Genomic DNA, 20,104 nt, shown 5'->3' on the forward strand with positions numbered 1-20,104 from the left:
ATGACATCAGAGCACATATCAGGTCTCATAAACAGGCCTGGCCTCGGAAAAAAGAGGTAAAAACCACATCAACAAAGGGCAACAAGAAGAGAAAAGGGATAATGGTGTGATAAAGAATACGAGATGAAGCAGATGCATTCACAATGGCTGCCTCTGGAAGGAAGACTAGTAAAAGAGGGCTGAGGTCAGCACACTCTCGGCTCTTGCCAAAGAGCCACGGGGGACCCCTCTGAATGCATATTAAGATGGAAAATGAGATGAGAGCGGGGAGAGAAATGATTTACGGCACAGGAAGCAAGAAAAAATACACAAAACTGCAAAGACAGAGTAAGAAGGCGAGAAAGACAGAGAGACATTTGCAGAGATTAGGGATTTAAGAGCTGATAGGGGGATGCTTTTGTGCAGTCACAGAGGAGTAAGTGAGAAGGAGGTTTTATGCTAAACTATGCAAATGACCTAGCTCTGTGACAAGCTGCAGAGACACATGCGAACACACCGCCGGAATCCGATTCCAAGAAATATGCGCACGTACAAACAGAGAGAGGCATAAACACATTCGACATTAACTTTTGTAGAGTCGCTGTCACAAAAGATGAGAGAATGACACACTAGTGGTCTTAAAGTTAGACAATACTGGTCAAAATGTATTTGGTATTTTTTTTAACACCCATATAATTACCTGTATGGAAACGCTGCTGAAGGACCCACCGATGACTCCAGCTATTGCCAGTGGGCTGTCTTCCTGTAGAGCGTATGAGCCGTCTGGACAGATGAATTCTGTGTCATCCACCTTGGTGAGGGAAGCTCTCACAAATTCCAGTGCCTAAAAGACCCAGAAATTTTGATTGAAACATAAATGTAGAATAAATGTAGTTTGCCTTTCATGAGATGCCTGGCTAGTGAGTCCAGCTGATTAATATACCGCGAATTTGGATTATTTTTATTTAGAGAATTTGCATATCAATGTAGTAAAATACATATGTACAATAAAAAGCTTTACTGATATAATTAATATTTCCTGTAATATGAGACCAGATTACATCATAATCTGTTCCTAATGTATGTAAAATAATCTAAAGAGACCCCAATTGAGAACAAATGTGTGCATGGAGGGCAGGAGGGCATATAACAGGTCACTCCTGTGCAAGATTTTGGGCCAGCTGTCAGAAACAAGCACAACGGAGGTTTGAAATCCACCAGACTCTCCAGGAGCAGATTGATGCCCAAATCCAGGTCCAGGAGGGGGATCAATCCTCCTCAGTCCTCAGATTTCAGGTTATCATTTGAACGCCACCTTTTAGTCAAAAAGGATAAAAAGAGTTTCAAGGTGCATTTACACCTGAATGTTATTACCTAAAGAGCCCTAAATGAACTTAATTTGAAATGGAAAGCATGCATTTTATTCCTCACACCCTAAAATGCTTCGCAGAGCAATCGTCCAAAAATGAAGCGAAGCGAAAAAAAACCCGTTTAAAAAAAAATCAGCTTCATTAGTTTGAAAATGAGGGCTGTGCAAGGACAGTAAAGAGTGATGCAAGCACCAGGTTTTTCAGGGAGAGATGAATGTGAAAGCACACGGAGCCATTATATCATTTAAACAGGAAAAGGGGCCTTAAAAACAATTTATAGGAGCTGGAAATTTAGCAGCTTAAGTTACAGCAAAGCCTGAATGATAGAAACACATTTTTAGTTTAATGCTTCTTTAATATATTCATATCTAAATTCATGGTTACTATAGAGATACCATGATCACCCACCTGCTCCAGGGCATAGGTGTCCCGTGAACAGGTGTCCAGAATATGGACCCCAAGGGAGACCCCAGGCAGCAACATAGGGTCACTGTTGATTCTGTCTATGGCGAACAGCATGGCCTCCAGCCTCTGGATACCTCTGTCTTCATTGATACGCCCACATTCGTCCACCCCACCTCCTTTTTCGTGCACTGGGAACAGACCGCCGAGCACCAGATCCCCCTCGATGCGGATCTCTCGGCGGGATGGAGGTGACTCTCCGACAGAGACCAATATGCTCTGACACATTATAAACAGGAATAGGCCGGGGACACGGGCCACCATTATGGGCTTAGGGAGTGCCAGGAATGTCAAAATGTGACAAGGTTCTTCAAAGTGAGTGGGGTAGAGGCAGGTGGGGGGCTGAGGGTGAAGGTCAGGGGTGGGGGCTTAAGAAAAAGGTGCACTGTGTGCAGCAGGGTGGAGTCAAGCGGTGGTTGTGGATGTTTAGGATGGTACGTGGCCCTTGAAATGGTCAGGGAGAGCAGAAGTGGACCACACATGGAGGAGAACACCATCTGGACTTCATACCTGGTTGGAGAAGAGAGAACTGAGGTTAATTCACAACCGCTGGGAGGAACCAGACAACATTCAGAACTGCAGTGACACCTTTTGGTGGTTGTCAGTGAGATATTGTGTAGACTTGAGGGACATGGCTTAAGAAGACCTCGGGCCCTGTCGTACAAATTAGGTTGGGATTATTAGAGCAAAGAATTCTTTTTTTTAGTTAAATCCAAAAAAGTCCATGAGCACCAACTATGATTCATGTAGCCAAAGTGCACGCACATCTTTGAGATCACCCACCTCCCTCATGTCTCTTTCCGCTTTAACAATAGTGCAAACATTCTTATAAATACAGTTTTTATCTATTCTTATTCATTTACCTGACGTGTATGACTGTAGCATTATAATATTGACATCCTGGAATAGGAAATGATCATTGGCTTCTCACGATTTAAGTTGTTTTTCTTCACAAAAGAAACAAAAAATCAAACATGACAAAAGAGAATGTGGAGTTGATTATACTAGTCAACCCCTTCTCTCTCTTCTTCTGTGTGTTTGCATGTGTGTGTGTGTGTGTTTGCCTCTGGTTGTATGAGGATAAGTCATCTTAGCTAGGTGATTGATACATGAGCCTGGCCTTCTCATGCCACAGATTAACAAAAGTTTCTGTATTCTGATCTTTATTCTCCACTCAGCTATGAGTTTATACCCTGAAGTGTATGTTGTGCCTGACTTTCAAGTTTCATCCCCTTCCTGCCTTGCTTAATTACAGTGAATATTACACAAGAAAAGAAAAAAACTGACAACGCGCCAACAGCACTTATCACTTATCACTGTGACCGTTTGCTGTATCATTAACTGAATCTCAGGTGTTTCATGGTGGAATCCAAAGATTACACAGTTACTGGTTGGTTAATACACATACACAATAATCATAAAACGATACAAGTCAGGTTTCAGACCGATACGGAGATGAATATGTTGATTTAAGGTGGATTAATAAAGTAAGCCAGATCTGACCTTTGCATTTGATCTGGTTGGATTAACTGTGGTGAATGGGATTCTGCCACTATTGTGATTGATCTGAAGATCCCAACAGCAAAGGTGCAGCAAGTCCACCTTTTAAGAACAACAACGTGCCCGACAAGAAGCAATTGTGCAAAGACGTTTTTCCTTGAAGAAGACAGCCATTTATTTCCTATTACGTAAGGTCAGTTTTTGAATCAGCAGTAGATGTAGTACCAAGTAGTACTAATTTTAATTACATAATAGTCATCATCATTGTTACCTTCTCCAAGGTGACGGGACAGTCAGTGTTTATCTGTCTGTTCTGAACATCAGAACTCAAATAGTTACAAAATGATTTTAATGGATTATAATGGATTTTTCAGAAAATGGTGATAATGCACCAACGAAGATTAAGCTGTTGTGACACTCCTTTTTTCCAGAGGCACTTTGACCTCAGATCTTCTAAAGATGAGGGGCTTTGATCATAAAGCAACCTGCTATATGTAACGTTTTATAACAGGCCAGTATACACACCTGATCATGGGTCTAAGTCACAGAATGGGGGAAAAGGTTCTGCTTGGTGGAGGTCTAATCCCTCTTTTTTTAGTTATTATTATCATGAACACTGACTTATCAGATAGTATAATTATTAAAGATAGCTGATCACCGGTGTTACTAATTCCAATGAATTATTTGCATTGAGCTGGAGTGTACATAGATATTTTTCCCTTTTTTGTCTGTGCACCTCATGGACAGCTTTGCTCGCACTATTAGGTAGATCACTAATTAAACAACGCTGCTAAGATCTGTCTTATCTCTCTCTTATAAAACTCTTTTAAGTTTTTATAGCCAAATTTATATTGCTGTCTATTATAAGAGACATAAATCTCTTTCTGGAAATTTAAAAATAATTTGAGACTGAAAATAAAAATTTGCTGGTATAAGGTGTGCCTGCGTGTGTTTGTTTGTGTGTGTGTGTGTGTGTGTGAGAAAGAGAGAGAGAATGAGAGATACTGCTCATTGGTAGGCAGGTAGGAGGATAAAAGCTTCTCTTAGATGCTGGCAGCTCAGGTTTTTCTATTTTACAACTGTAATGTGACGCACACACACACACACACACACACACACACACCACACACACACACACACACACACACACACACACACACACCCTCTGATTCTCCATGGGGTTGACCTAAAACAGGACTATTTCTATGTCTCTTTCACTCACAGAAGCACAAAGCAACTGAAAATATTAAAGCACAGTTACAGAGGGGATTCCAGTGATAACAACTAATATGAACCACATGTTGCTCCTTGATATTGTACAGACTTGTTCAAGAAGTTGTTTATTCTTGGAAACCCACTGTGAGAACAACGCCGAACGGTTCGTCCAAGCTGCTACACCTGCTAGATTAATGTTATTTCCATGTGTCTTTGTATGAAGAACTGACTAGAATTTCTTTTCCAGGTGTCCAAGGAGTTCTTGGAAATTTCTATTTCTATTTTCTATTAAAACCTGTGTTATTCCCTTAACAGCCAACACTCTGAGGAATGCACACCACATTGTAAAGCAGAAGATCATTATCAGTCATAAATAACGCAGCCCATTAACTGGCTGACTCCACATTTTATGTGAGACTAGCAAATTGTGGTTACAAACCAAAAATGAAAAAAAAAATAAAAAAAATACAACACCTAGCAACATGAGGCTAAATATTAACATTTATTGAACCCCGGCTGACATCACACCAGAGCTGCCATCTGCCAATGCCTGTTATAATATTGATGTTGTCATCAGGTTTATTGCATTGTGGGATAATAATGCAGCTGTAGCAGCATGCATTTCAGTTACGATTAGATTTGTACCGTTTTATCCCACTGAATAGCACCTTAGAGGCATTTAGGACCAGTCTATTTATTGGTGGGCTTCATGACTTCCTTTAGTCATGCCACCTTTCTGATGTTGCCAGGTAACCAAAGATTATAGGAAGTTAGTCTTCCAGCCCAGAATGTAAACCCATCTGAACTGCTTTTACAGCAGGTCTTTGGAGGTGTTATCTGAGAAACCTTTTTGTTCTTTTATTTATTCTACGCAATGCTCAGCTAAGCTTTACAGCTAAAGAACGTAAACTGCCATTAAACAGATGCAAATGCGCTTTTTAAAACATATTTTCAGTCATAATGGACTAATAAATATGTTAGTAAAATATGAACATGTTTTTACTTGAGTGCACGCAACAGAAAGCCTAAAACATCCCACCTGAAGAAGAAGGTGGAAATAGATCGCACCTGGCAAGTAGCAGCATCACGTCAGACACCTGCATTGTGGCAAAGGCACGGGGTAAAAAAACATAGACAGACAATACCCTGACTGGCAACAGTAGAGGAAAGATGATCAGATCAAGGAGGCAGCTGATAACTTGCCCTCTCCCTACCTTGGAGACCTAATCGAGAGTAACGTGACTGGCGACCCCCTATTCCCTCTGACCCCTGTCAGCCTGAACTCAGTTTTATTTTATCCCCGTCATCATCAGCCCTTCCTTTGCTTTCCTTTCCTTTGCTTTCCTTTCCTCGTTGTTACTAGTCTCCACATTTATTTGCGCTTCCTTCCTTCTTTTTAAAACCTGCACAGCTTTTGCTCTCCCCCTAACTGGCAGGGCTGCTGTACATGACACGTATCCAGCTGAGAGCAGCCGTGCAGGGTCGATGGACTGCAGTACTCTGGGAGGGGAGACACATAACCATCCCCCTGTGTTTTCCCCATGTGTCTGTGTGTGCGCTTGTTCATCTCGCACACCTCACAGAACCCACAGTTGCACCAGTGATACAGCTTGCACAGTATAGAAATCAATAAAAATATTCACTTCATATTCATATCATCGCTTCATAAACACGTTTGCATCAGCCACCACTATAATAAAGCAATAAAAAAGAAGCCACAATTGCGTTACTTCAATTCTAATTATTATGCTTATTGCGAGCCAATTATCCACAATCCTTAAATAACACACACATATCTTAAACATATCGTAAATTAACTTAAGGATAGGGTGTATTCAATGTGTAACCGTCAAAAAACAATACATATATGAAGGCTAATGATGGCTAATTAAAGGGTTAGAGCACCTTTACCACTAAACAAAATCAGTAATCAAGTATTCTACGATTAGTATTGATGTTCCGGACACACCGTCAGATAGAAACCAGCCTTTCCTGTATTGATTAGCAGGTCCATTTCGTGACCTGCATTAGGGTCAAAGGTTAAAGGCGGGATCATGTTCGAAACATGGAAATTGATTCTTTCGGGCTCACAGAGAGCAGAAATAAAAGATTTAACTGCGTATGCATCGACCTCAGCTTAATAGAAAACAGTTTGTTGTTCTCCACATGCTATAGGAGTACATTCATGATGGGAATTGAATTAACGCACACATGAAGTGGTGCGCTTCAGGGCTGCACGGCCGTAACTGCACTCTCGTGCGCAGTGGGCACTCCAAAGTGATTCTCTGTTAAAAGAGCTTTTAACCTTTACGCTGCACACAGAGTCTGTGAGTGCACGTAGCACTGCAGAAAGATTTTACCGGGAACGTTTCGCGACAGTGTGACCTTAAAAAACGGCTCGGGACTTTGTGGGACGACACACGGCAGAGAGTTTTCTGATTTGGTCCTTAATGTCAGCGTGGTTTTTAAACACTTGGACCTCAGTTTACGTCTGACATCTGTTAACTGTCGCTCATTCTAATTCAGGTCCTGCAGCCTGCCGTCACCTGGATGTGACCCTGGTCCATCCCGTGGCGACTGCACACCATTTACCCATACATTTACAGGCAGTTTCAAGGCTGATGGGTGTGTCCCCGGAGTGTGGGAGGATTACCGCAATTCAATAAGAAAGCCCACGCAGGAACTGGGAGAACATGCAAACTCCACAACACAAGGCCTTGAGAGCTGAAAAACTTTCTCTGAGGTCTAATTATTTCACGCTCATGTTTCATTCATATAAATGTGTTATAAAAGAGGCACAATGTCAAACTATCCATCTTTGGTGTGGTTTGGTGGTCCACAGCTCATCTGACATGGTTAAAAATGGCCGTGGAGCCTAAAGAGGAGCCAGAATCGTAAATGCAGGAAAGCATTCATCAGGTCTGCATTCCATCACTGTAAAGGACAGAGAGCCCGTCAGATGGAGAATTACCCCTCTGTGGTTGGCATCTATCAACTTATCAACGTGTCATGTAATGACCCTGGAAGTCATCATGGGGCATCAGTCAGTCATGGCATCCTGCTTAATTCATATTCACACACCGCCGGTGTGGGCAATCGATTGATGAGATGAACAGCGTGTTACAATGGGCAGGTGGAGAGTAATGTCAGGAGCTTTAGACAGTAGGAAGGAAAAATATAATCGTTTCAGACAGGGATTGCGGGACTAATTTTTGCACAAATTTGTCCATCAATGAAAAGACAGGCCTTCATATTTCATCTCTCAAATTCTTGCAAACAGCATTCAAAACCAGGCATTTTAAAAGTGAGCTTAAGGTTTTTTTTTTGAAAGGTTTGAATTCAGGGATATGATGAATCCAGTGTGTTTATTACCAGTCGCCAAAATGGTGTTGGCAGACAGGAAAATGATCCTCCACCTTCACTGTACGGGACACCACCACCAAGACCCTTGACCCGTTTTTAACACAGCGTAATGGTGCATTGACATAAAGATGGCACAAAATATGAGCTCAGCGGATTCAGAAACTCCTTCTGCCAGATAAGAGGCGAATTTGGCAAACACTTGCCAATCTTGGTGATGTTGAATTATTTTCCCTGATAGATTCTTTAAGACATATAAGCAGGGATGAAAGGACTTTTGAACTCGTTGAAACTAAAAGCCTCCAGCTACTAACACAGCAACACCTAGCATCTGTCCGCTTAAGTGCAAAGAAAATGGCATGTATTAGTAAAGTGGTCAAAGTGGCATATTATTCTGGAACACAATTTTGAAAAACACATCTGAAAGGTGGCAGGAGGCTTAGATCAGCCTGTGAACTTATTTGAACTTATTTCACGCACCACCTTATTTGAAACCACCAGAGCGGTGATCATCAAAACTCTATGAACCCTATTGAACCATGTGAGGTTTTTAAAAAGCTTCTTGGTCATTAACTTTCACAGGATACTAAATTAAATGCTATCATTACTATTTTATTGATACCCCTTATCATCAGTGACACTTAATGATCAATGCTACTCCAACTTATGGGAGAAGACAGACTTGATAAGAGAATGTTTCATTATAGTGCTGGTGTTTGCCAAACGGCTTGCAGTTACGGCTCTAAACATACAACTCCCCATCACTTAATTAAGTACACATAGCTGACATTGTGGGAAATTGGACCTATTTTTGTCTTCAAAACTGCCTTAATTCTTCATAATACTTTCAAAAAGGCAGTGGAAACACTCTTCAGTCATATTGGTGCATGTTGATGTGTTAGCATGATGCAGTTGCTGCAGATTTGACGGGCTGCACATCTGTGATGCGACGCTCCCGTTCCATCCCAAAGGTGCTCTATTGGATTGAGATCTTGGATCTGGTGACTGTGGAGGCCATTGGAGTGCAGTGAAGTCACTGTAATGTTCCAGAAACCAGTTTGAGATGGTGTGAGTTCTGTAACATGGTGCATTATCCTGATGGAAGAAGCCATTAGAAGATGGGTACAGCCGTGGTCATAAAAGGGCGGACATGGCCAGCAACAACACTCAGGTTGGGTGAGGTGTTTAAACACAGCTCAGCGGGTACTAAGAGGCCCAAAGTGTTACAGAAAATACACCTAACACCATTCCCAGACTGAACTGTTGATAGAAGGCAGGACAGATCCATGCTTTCATGTTATCTAAGTAAAATTCTGACCTGACCAGCTGACAATTGATCAATCTTCTGTTGTCCGATTTAGGTGATCCTCTCTTTCCTGTTCTTAGCTGACAGGAGTGGCACCCGCTGTGGTCTTCTGCCACTGTAGCCCATCTTTGTTCCCTGTGTTGTGCCTTCAGAGATGCTTTCTAAATTCCTTGGTTGTAATGATTTAGTATTATCTGGAAGCAGTCTGCCCATTCTCCTCAGACCTCTCACATCAACAACTCATTTTCAGCCACACGACTGGCTCTCGCTGGATAAGCTAGTTTTCGGACCATTTTCTGTCGACCCCACAGATGGTCGTGGGGGAAAATCCCAGTAGATCAGCAGTTTCTGAACATTTATGCAGTCTGGCACCAGCAACCAGCCACATTCACTCAAATCTCTCTCTTCCACATCCTGATGCTCAGTATGGACTTCAGCAAGTTGTCCTGACCATGTTTATATGCCTAAATGCACCGCAGTCATGTGATTGGCTGATTTGCTAGTAGCAGCAATTGAACAAGTACATAATAAAATGGCTGTATCCAGTAAAGTGAGCTCACTTTCAACTGCTTGGCTCACTCATGATTGGTGGTGAAAGGCTCACAGTGCAGAGTATCCACACGGAGCTGCAGCTCATCATTAGTGAAAATCATATGCTTGTTGGAACTGACGGAAAAAATACTTTTCAAAGGAAGGAATGAATTAAATCTGCACTATGTAGGATTTGGTAACTTGTGAGCTTTCAAACCTGTCTGCGACCCTCCTGTTTAGTGTCGGATGTTCCAATAACTTGATCCAGGAGGATAAATTTGGTGGTACCAATATTTTTAATATAAACCTTGGAATTTATAGCTGATTAGATACACTAACAAGAACAACCAACTAGCAAACAAGCAGAAAGACCTTTAAACCACACTAATATGCGCGTAGTTAACTTCATCAAATGACCAAATATTTAGAAATGTTTTCGATTTAGCACGGCTTCTCCATCATCGGTGTTGCGTACTAAATAGCTTATTGATTATTTCCGAGTGACATTCACAGCGGAGCTCTCGAGTCCAGGTGTGTGACAGATGCCCGCACAGCAGTGGGAAAAGAAAAGCTGTGTGGCTGGATGGAGGGGGTTCAGTCTGTGCTTACAGAAGCAGCTCCCTGATGCAACAGGGGAGAAACAGACAATGGCAACCTGAAATGAGGCAACTGTTTACACGTTTAAAAGCACAGCGGATGTTTTCCATCATTCGATTTATTGAACGCTGCAAAGGCTGTTGCTCTTTCTTATTTTGGTGGTGTTTATCCCTGTTGATTAGGAACATATGTGGGATGCAGCCTGTGAACCGGAAGGCTATATTTGTATTGGATGCTGTGCTCAGAGTTGAACATTCCCTTGTGTGGCGGGCAACGTCAGCGGAGTTGATAAAAAAACATCACTGTTCTTCATGCAGCGCAGACTTCCTCTACATGGAAGGTGTCGGATAGCTGTTGTTGTCGTCCTCGAGTTTATGCAACGATTAACGCTGAGGAGGAAGTAAAACGTGAACGCGGCACCTCTGACACACACGTGTTCAGAGGATGAGGCAGCGAAAGGGCAGTGGGACACACAGCTGTGATGGTGTGTCTCCGAGAGAGATCAGACTCTTTAATAAATGATGAACGTCAGAAGTAGCTCTGTGTGTGTGTGTGTGTGTGTGAGAGAGAGATAATATGGAGATGTTGGGGAGTGTGTGTGTGTTACTCAGAGTGTGTCAGCAGTGATTTCCAGACACTTCCTCAGCAATGCAATGGAGCAACTGCAAACACTACAGGTGATACGAGTTAAAACAACAACTCAGACAACATAATTAGCTAAATAAATGTCTGCTCTCACTCTGATCCACTCTCCCTTGTTATTGTTTCAATCTGTTTTCTGGGTCGGCTAATCTGGATTGAAAAATCAGATCACAACAGAAAACTGCTTACAATAATTGGCTCACAGTCTCTGTCTACATTTTGACGTATATATAGTTACATTTTCCATTCATATGTGAAATATTGTATTTTAGGAAGCTATGTGAGTCCTTCAGAAATGTAAAGGCAATATTTATGAGGAAAAAAGCATGTTCACTAGCCGCGACAACCTAGTTCCTCGGAGGAGTCTTCCACAATCTTGACATTATTCTTTCATTAAAGCAGTTTTAATTATTAGACCCTTCCATCTTAATGCCTGTTAAAGTCAAGTGGTGGTGATATAGTGGTGGTTCCTGCAGCTGCCTACCAGTTCTGTTAGCGTGTTGGACTCCCGTGATTCTGCTGAAACCAGATCCCCATGTTCGTCTCACCTGGTCCTCGGGAGTGGCTAAAGGAGAGATGAAGACGTTAAAAGAGGCCAAATCGGCAAAAGCCTTTCTGAGGTGACGATGACATCAGTGCCTTTTGAGTTGTAAATGAATTCAGCACCCTGGACAGCAATGTGACGACGCTCCGACAGCACACCTGCAGCGCTCGGACACATGCGATCACAATTAGCAGCATCTTCTTGACTTGTGGTAATATTTAGTGCATGTGTTCAAAGAAACAAATGAGCTTGACATGACAAAGGACAAGGGAAACTCTTGTACTCCTCACGTACTTTGAATGGTTCTACAAAATGTCCTCAAACATTTTAGAGCGTTTTCAAAGCGCGATCTAAAAAATGCTCAAGAAAAAGCCAAAGATACATTATTCTTGCTGTTTAAGCTTAAATATTCATCTATATTACATAACATCCTTGGATCCCGTTGGATACAGAAACCAAGTTTCTGAAATGTGTTTTTCAGTGTTTTCTTTCCAAAAAACTTTGACATATTTGTTATTTTATACATACTCTTAATATACTGCAAGGAAAACAATATATCAACCTTTATGATGCTTTATGTTTAAACAATATACTTTTATGGGTCCAAATGGTCCTCCTCACACCTTCGATGAATTCACTTTAAAAAAAACCAAACTGACAAGGTTAGCTGTACGGCCACCTGCAACACTGCCTATAAATATCAGTATAATCTATACCTCTTGATGACTGTCAATGCATTCCATCACATTTGAAATATGTGCTCAGTGTGTGTTTACATATATTAAAATTTCTTCAAGAGCACATTGGCATTCAGATTATATACACATGTATACATCATAAAACTATCTAATGCAGTGGCCAGTGAGGTTTTGCTGTGTGAGGGCTACAAGGCCATTTGCTTGTGTGCTAACACACACAAATACACACACACGCACACTCAAGCGCACACACAAGTGATGCAGGAACACAAGCTCATGTAAGCACATTCACGGCCACAAAAAAAAAAAAAAATTGCTGAAAGGCCAAATCCAACACAAAAAATCAGGACATCTTGATATTCCCATGTAAGCATGACAGGAAACTCTGACTAGCTCAACTACTGCATTGCACATTTTCCAATGATGCATAAAAGAACAACTTCAGAACACAAACACTTGAAAAACCTTCAAATTGCCCCCCCCCCCCCCCCCCCCCACCTCTCTTTAGATGTGCAGACAATAGTTGACCGTTATTTTCAATATCATTGCAACAATGAGAAAACAGCAGAGACAGAAGATGAATATCTTGGAATCTTTCATATTGGGAAATCTAAGGTCCCTCATCATAGGCTCATCCCAATATTGGGATTTCAGGTAAATATGTGTGTTAAATCAATCAAATGATCATTCTATTCCATCATTCTAGTAAAGTTTGACCTACAGTTTCAGGAAATTATCTTTACCCTTAAGTTAAATATAACAAGATGTTTTAAGACTGAAAACTTGACTAGTTAGTTAGTTAGTTAGGTTGTCTTGGTTTTTCACAGGTCTTTAAAAAGCAAAAACGCATAAATGTGAATGAAAACACATTTTGGGGTGTACCTTTTTCCTTCACGCACGACATAACCTCGCCTGTCGTTGAAAAACACGTCGCACCATCACTATAAACACTAAACATACACGCAACTAGGTCCTGCTGCAGGTTGAGATAAGGTCCGCGCACCTTTCTACTGGCGCAAGGTGCACAGCAACGCTTGTTTTGGGGCGGATCGTTAAAGTCCTTCTACTGCGTAACACTGATCACTTCAATCACCTGTGTGCCCGTTTCCAGATACGCATTTACCCTCCCATCTCTTCCGCAGAAAGCGTGTGGTGCGCGGTCTGAATCCAGAGAACTTCTTCACGCAGCCCCAAAATACGCAACTGCAGATAATCTTTGTTTCACCTTCTGTATCTTTGTCACACATCTGCTGCAGAAACGAGCCTCTGAGGTGTTGTTCTGAATCCCGGGCGGGAACCAGACAGGAATAAACACGCGGGGGTCGGATTCGGCAGCAGAACTGGCTGCTGAAATTCTGCGCAAAGTTCAAAGCACATTGTTCTCAGTGATTGGCTGATGCGCGCTGGAACGGTCCAGGACTGACAATTTTTCTCCGCACTCTGGTCGCCAGTAACCCGAAATCAGAGACTGCAACACGTTTGCTTATCAGTCAGAAAGGTGACCTACCTTGACGCCTCGGATCATTCAAACGTTGGGTAAATATCAGCTGCTGGAAGTTTGAATTAGTCTACTCCTGATACCTCGGAGGAGTCGCACTGAGAGAGAGAGGATGGGCGCCACTGCTCTGCGCGCCAGATCCGTGTGTGTGTCTGCGTGTGTGCGCGTTGACGCACGCGTGCATGTCAGAGTGTGAGTGAGAGAGAGAGGGAGAGAGAGATAGAGAGAGAGAGATGAGAAGGGAAACAACAGACGTGGAGCGCTGTAGCCCCTTGCCAAAGGATGCTTCAGTCTCCTAGCAACAACAATCGATCTGGCAAGGAGACATTTTTATTTGATATAAAGAAAACTTAGCCATTCACCCCCCTCCCCAGCACGTTTGCCACCACAAGTGACAACTCAGAAAAGGGATGGACAGAGTTAGAGGGAAGACAGGATTCTGTGATTACAGTCTTGTTTAGGAGAAGCTGTTTAGATGCTGCAGGTAGAATTTTACAGCCATATTTTAGATTTCAAGCAAGTTATATTGATGTTTTCACGTGGGGTTAAACTCCTGCCAGCGTCACTAAGCATGCTGTTCACGCTTTCTTCTGAGCTCGAATAACCTGGGACCGGTTCCTCGGTTCGATTATCGGTGGTACCTACCGAAAAACATGTAATTAACTGCAGAGCTTTGAACAGAAGTCCTCATATTTACACTGACACGATTTACAAAGTGGCAGCTAAATACCCACATAGAGGAGGCCCAATTACAAGTCCGGTGATATTCTCCCTCTATTTGGATGAGAAATAGAAACAGCCGTGCACGACGCGCACAAAACACGCTCATCTGCAAGCCTATATTTGTTTGTATGGTTGTGCACGTCGACATTAGAATGCAAGTATGCATGTGAACAGAAAATCCTCTTCATGCGTGATTGAGTCACAGAGAGTTCTCTCTGCTTAACACAACTATGAACACACACACACACACACACACACACACACACACACACACACACACACACACACATGTTCATGTACAAAACTGCAGCACTCATCCTAGACATCTGATTTGGGTTTTTTAAAGGTAGTCAAGTGTGGCAGAGATGCAGCGTAAAGGGGGTGGGGGGGTCGGGTTAAAGTTTTTTTTTTCTTGATTGCAGTTACAGGCCACAGCGTGTTTCTGCCTGCTCTGTATGCAGATGACAATCAGGTTTGTGACTAGCTCTTGTTTTTTCATGAGCAACACCATATGGCACATGATAACAGTCTCAGAGGAGAAGACTTCAGATGGGCAGAGATTGATTAGTCGCCTGATGATGTATAAGAACAACCACTTCACACCTCTGTGACACACATACGCGGACGGCTATGAGGCTGGAAGCGCGTGCGCACGCATATGCCAGTGCCCTGTGTCAGTCACAGCTCTCCCGGACTTCATCTCACATCCCTGTTGCTCCAGCTCGGAGATGCTGGCTGCACAAATAAAGGCCTCATTGTCTGCGTGGCATGCATATATGCAGAAAGTCCAGAAAGCCAGCTTTGTCCAATAAGGGTCCCTCAGCGAGAGAGCTTTGTGCTCAGCTTCAGCCCCTAGACCGAGGCATAGCAGAGTCGCAGAACACAAAGAAGGAAAGAAAGAAAGAGAAGAGAAAGAAAGAAAGAATAAGAAAGTAAGAGAGAAAGAAAGGAAATGCCTGAGGGAATGAGATGCCAGTGTGATAAATGACAAATACAGATAATTAGAACCAATGAAATCATCCATGCGTTCTGCACTCTTGTGCAGGAATGCTTCGTGTTATCTTATCATGGTGAACTGCTCCCGTGCATGCGGCAGGAAGTGGGTCCACTGGGATTCTGCTTCCTCCTGATTCGAGTCCCCGCAGATTGTTTGTGTCCCCACACTAATAGAATTAGCCATGCTTCATTTCCCATGGTCTTCTGTCCTGTCTTGGCCTCATGATGGATGGGGAATCGCACAGAGGAGCGAGTATGCGACGACGTGTGCCTAGCCTCGGTGAGACAACAGAGCCAGTTACAACCGCAAAGTTCAATTTGTCCTGGTCATCGGATTCATCACTTGGGATGTGGTCAGGCTAAGAAAAGGTCCATTCATAATTTAGGAACTTCTGACACTGTGAAGTTGAAATACTTTAGTTGCATTCTTGCGTTTTCGTGTGGCAACCGGCATTTTTGTGTGTTTGTTTTGCAGAAATAGCCCAATTCAGAAGCATGACATGCAACTCCAGAAGACTTATTGGAAGAGGATTTACTCCATATATGAACATATAGCAATAGCTTATTACACAGTAATTATTCGTTCGAAAATATCTTACAGTGAATGTGTTAAGCACATCAAACACAATGAAAAGCATCGCTGTGTGATTCAAATATATTGATACTGTGTAAAGTTGATGCTTTTTAAAAAATAATTATGTCCGTACTTTCTGTATAACCAAAAGTGAATAGAAGTCAAAGTTGACGTCCTTCGAAGAATACTTGGAACTTTATGTGCTCGTGGGGGTGCACGATTGTGTGTGCGTTGTTTTTTTGCTGTTTATGGCTCCTAACAGGGGGTTACTATCTAATTATCTTGGGTACAGAGGCATGGCTAACAGAATGCAAGCTGCACTTGTCACATGCACTGACCTATCTCACGCTCATCTGCTCATCAGGCCAACAAAACACACACACACACACACACACATGCACGCCGCCCCCCCCCCCCCCCCACAGACACACACACACATGTCAGTGTAGGATTATTTGGAGTTTAAGCAAGAAAGCAAAAGCAAAACTCTGACATTAAAAAAAATTGGTTATTGTTTTATTATTTCCATTATTAAGATACACTGCAAGTTCAGCATTAAGCACACAAGCTTGTGTACCTGTTAATGTTTCTCGTTTCACTCCATCTCTACCTATTACCCCCCCAAAATGTGCTTAAGACAATAATAAAGTTAAGTCAGCACCTTTGCTTTTAATGCTTTATTTGTTACAAGCAAAACATCCGTCTATTTTACACAGTGACGCGATATCACCCCTAGAGGCACATGTGATACTGCCACAAATCTTCTTCCATCAGATAGCGCTTTGGAGCACAAACTCACTTCCTTTAACCTGAAACACACAACATGGCATATTTTAATGTGAATATAGGATTGGAATAATGGATACTTCTGTCAATAGACGTTATATATTGAGTCGATCAGCCTTATGCACGTGTCGCACTTATGCTAATCTGCAGGAACCTGTGTTGTGACAGTAAGCACGGCAACATTTAAATGTGTGAGAGTAAAATGTCATTTAATTGGACTCTAATGTACTCGCGACACGCGCGATGTGTACATGTATACGTATCGACAATTCGGCCAATTCGGACTCTCCTCGGAGCTCCCACACCACCACTAAATTCATTAGTAATTGACCGCAGCAGCCTTGCTCATTAAACATTAACAGGCTGCTGGTGAATAATTGATTAATGATATGAGGCGATCCGCAGCAGCATTCTGACAATAAGAGTACATGGATGAGAGGAGGAAGAGGCAATGTGATGCTGAGGCCCCGACATGTGAGGCTGGCTCGCTCCCTCTTGCGCGAGCTCAGTCACCCAGCAAAATAGCTGAAATATTGACATCTAATCTAATTTGGAACTACATGAAGAAGAATAATGTCACTGACTATGAGCTGATGTAAAATTTCCATCAATCTTAGTTCTGAACCCACTGCCATTTTTTTTGCACTTGGTTGATGCTGTATCTCATTTTAGACAGAGACCTAACCCAATTTCTTTGAGCAAACAGTCTGTGGATCCTCAGAGACCGAGCTTGTAATTACAGTGGCTTGAATATTGTTGTTCCATTTCTATCATTTTCGTGTTGCTCGAAGATTACACTGTGTTTTGGCCCGATGTCTCTGTTGCTAAGACAGTTTAATTTATCAAGCCATTTCAAAAACTTGACAAGTCACTGCTGCAAAAAATAATGATACTTCTTGGCTCGACACTCCTGTTAAGTCAAATCTTATTAAAGTTTATTACGTAGGATTCCAAGGCCAGGTACTTGTTGGCATGAGATACAGCAGGCATCGTGCTTGGGACACAGTTAAAACAAGGCATAAATGTATTGTGAAAGTTAAGAAATCTTCATTTTATTTCTGCCCTTATATTGACTTCCTTATGGGTTACAAATGAGGACCTGGTGGTGCGTTGGCCTATGCCAAGATGGAAGCCACATCATCTGACTGTCCTGCAGCTAAGTACCCACTCAGGAGAAACTCCCTCTTGTTATGAAACCGATCAGAAGAAACCGGACTGCCAGACCCAGAAGAGACCCAGGTGCCCTCTTGACTACCGTAATTTCTGGACTACAGAGTGCACCTGATTAAAAGCCGCATAATCTAATTTTAGAATGAAAATCAATTTTGTACTTATACAAGCTGCACCGGATTTTAAGCCGCAGGTATCCCACGTAGTAATGTGAAAAATTAGATTGAAAACATTCAGTACCGGTAGATGTTTTTATTACCGTAAGAGACGAGTCACTGACGACCCTGTGTGTTGTGTGTTCACCCAGTCTTCCAGAACGTTTTCACGCTCGGGCCACCTGCGATGTTTATGTCTAAAAGCTTTTGTCGTCTTTTTGCTTTGGATCAGTTCTTCATGCGGGCGTCTCCACCTTCTCGCCATTGATGACCGTAATTTATGCCAAGATTACATGCGGCAGCTCGATTTTCCTTCTTCGACCGCCAGAGTGATCGCTTTTAACTTAAAAGTCGCATCATATGCTTTTCTTCTAGTATTTTCCATGTTGATGAGGGTTAGTAAAAATGACTGATTCACAATAGTTGTGATAGTGCGCCACGAAAAAAACAAAAATAAGCCGCACCGTATAATAAGCCGCAGTGTTTAAAGTGTAGAAAAAAAGTAGCGGCTTATAGTCCGGAATTTATGGTAATAGGTTCAGATTGACCATGAAGATGTGCATCACCACATGAATGTCCAAACACTTCTTGCTCCACCACTGATTACGGCAAAATACCTGCTCCTCCTCTGTCGTTCTAATGACCTTTGCATAACAGGCATGTGGTTCCCCTCCAAACTTGTAAGGTCCAGACAGAAAAATCAAGTGCACAGGAGCACAGTTTGACAACAAAAAACACCTGCTGCTGGTTGCCCAAATCTGGCTCAAACTCTGAGCTGACCATACTAGGTACCAGCCAGGCCTTGTCTCCTCCAGGCTCCATCACCCCCACACCTCCTTTGCGTCCTGCTGCTCCATTACCAATGCCTTCAACACACTGGCCGATTGTGATATTTTGAACTGGGAGACTTTCAAATGAAAGGTCATCCAGTAGGCCCAGGATGTAATGGGAACATCTAGCAAAGCTCCACCATTACCAACAACAGTGAACTTAACGCTGAGACTGTCTGCAGACATGACCTTGCAGCCATGGAGTTTCCATGGAGGCCACTCTGGCATCACCACTCTGTGTCCCACATGACAAAGCTGCATATTTATAACACAGCAGTTCTCCCCATTCTCCTGACCGTAGCTGAATCCCAGCCTCTGAATAAAACTCTGGCCAAGTGAATTGACCGCTATGACAGCAGAGCACTCTTATGGGACTATTAAGAATATAAGTTGGCACCTCTTCCTCACCAACTAAGACCTCAGTAAACTCAACCGCCAGCCTCTTGCTTCTCAACAGGATGGAGGACTGTCTAGGAACTCAACCCGGAGGATGCAGCAGATCTGGCTCAAGACCGTGGTCAATGCTGAATCGAGATCCTTGCAATGCAGAGGGTTAGATAGATGGTTCTTCATTTTTCAAATCCGACCAAGATGGCTGTATAGAGTATGTTGAACCCTCCTACATTTATTATGTTTGCAGGACATATAAATGATCTGGCAAAGCAAATGGCACTGGAGCTAACTGTCTCTCAGGCGAAAGGCATTGACAATAAAGGAATCAAATCAGCAAGAGAACACACAATATATATAGAAAGGGAATAAGGTCAAAACTGGGATTAAATCTGCTCAGAGGTAATATTTAGTTCAAAACTGAAATTTGACAGAGAAGGAAACCTTCAAGTATTATGTTGGGTCCAACAATGATGCTGAGGATGACGTACTGTTTGGTGATTTCTTTCCACTATGAGGGTGCTGGTGATACCGGAGAATTGTGATGGAACCTACAGAGAACCTGGAGCTAGAGCAAGTGGAAGGTGAAAATGGAATAGGCTTTGCTGATATAGTCCCAGATAATTGGCTGTAGGCAAGAGAAGACATTAAAAACCATCTGGGAGGAGCTGCTTCATAAGGTGGGTCATCTCGCTAACAGTTCGTCTTTGTTCTAATGGATGGTCATCTATAATGGATGGTCATATATTGTATTTTTGGTTGGAATATTACTGTTGGG

General features: G+C 42.5%; 2 protein-coding genes across 5 annotated transcripts in view; both read right to left on the reverse strand.

The window, feature by feature from the left end:
* The window catches only part of grm3 (glutamate receptor, metabotropic 3), a 29,490-nt gene extending 15,620 nt beyond the window's left edge, over positions 1-13,870 (reverse strand). Inside the window, exons 1-5 of one of the 4 annotated variants that reach the window (XM_057051810.1) lie at positions 13,712-13,870; positions 11,447-11,527; positions 5,566-5,623; positions 1,758-2,321; positions 680-823 (exon numbers count right to left, since the gene is read on the reverse strand). In XM_057051810.1, the coding sequence (XP_056907790.1) occupies positions 680-823; positions 1,758-2,075 (462 nt within the window). In that variant the 5' untranslated portion in view covers positions 2,076-2,321; positions 5,566-5,623; positions 11,447-11,527; positions 13,712-13,870. Of the gene's footprint in view, positions 1-679; positions 824-1,757; positions 2,322-5,565; positions 5,624-11,446; positions 11,528-13,297; positions 13,438-13,711 lie in introns of those variants that run through there. The other 3 variants (XM_057051807.1, XM_057051809.1, XM_057051811.1) reach the window with 3 other exon arrangements.
* fam107b (family with sequence similarity 107 member B) overlaps positions 1-20,104 on the reverse strand; it is a 141,727-nt gene that overhangs the window by 49,280 nt on the left and 72,343 nt on the right. The gene's annotated exons all lie outside the window — the stretch shown is intronic.

The sequence above is a fragment of the Takifugu flavidus genome, chromosome 13 (genome assembly GCF_003711565.1).
Source record: "Takifugu flavidus isolate HTHZ2018 chromosome 13, ASM371156v2, whole genome shotgun sequence".
Lineage (NCBI taxonomy): Eukaryota > Metazoa > Chordata > Actinopteri > Tetraodontiformes > Tetraodontidae > Takifugu > Takifugu flavidus.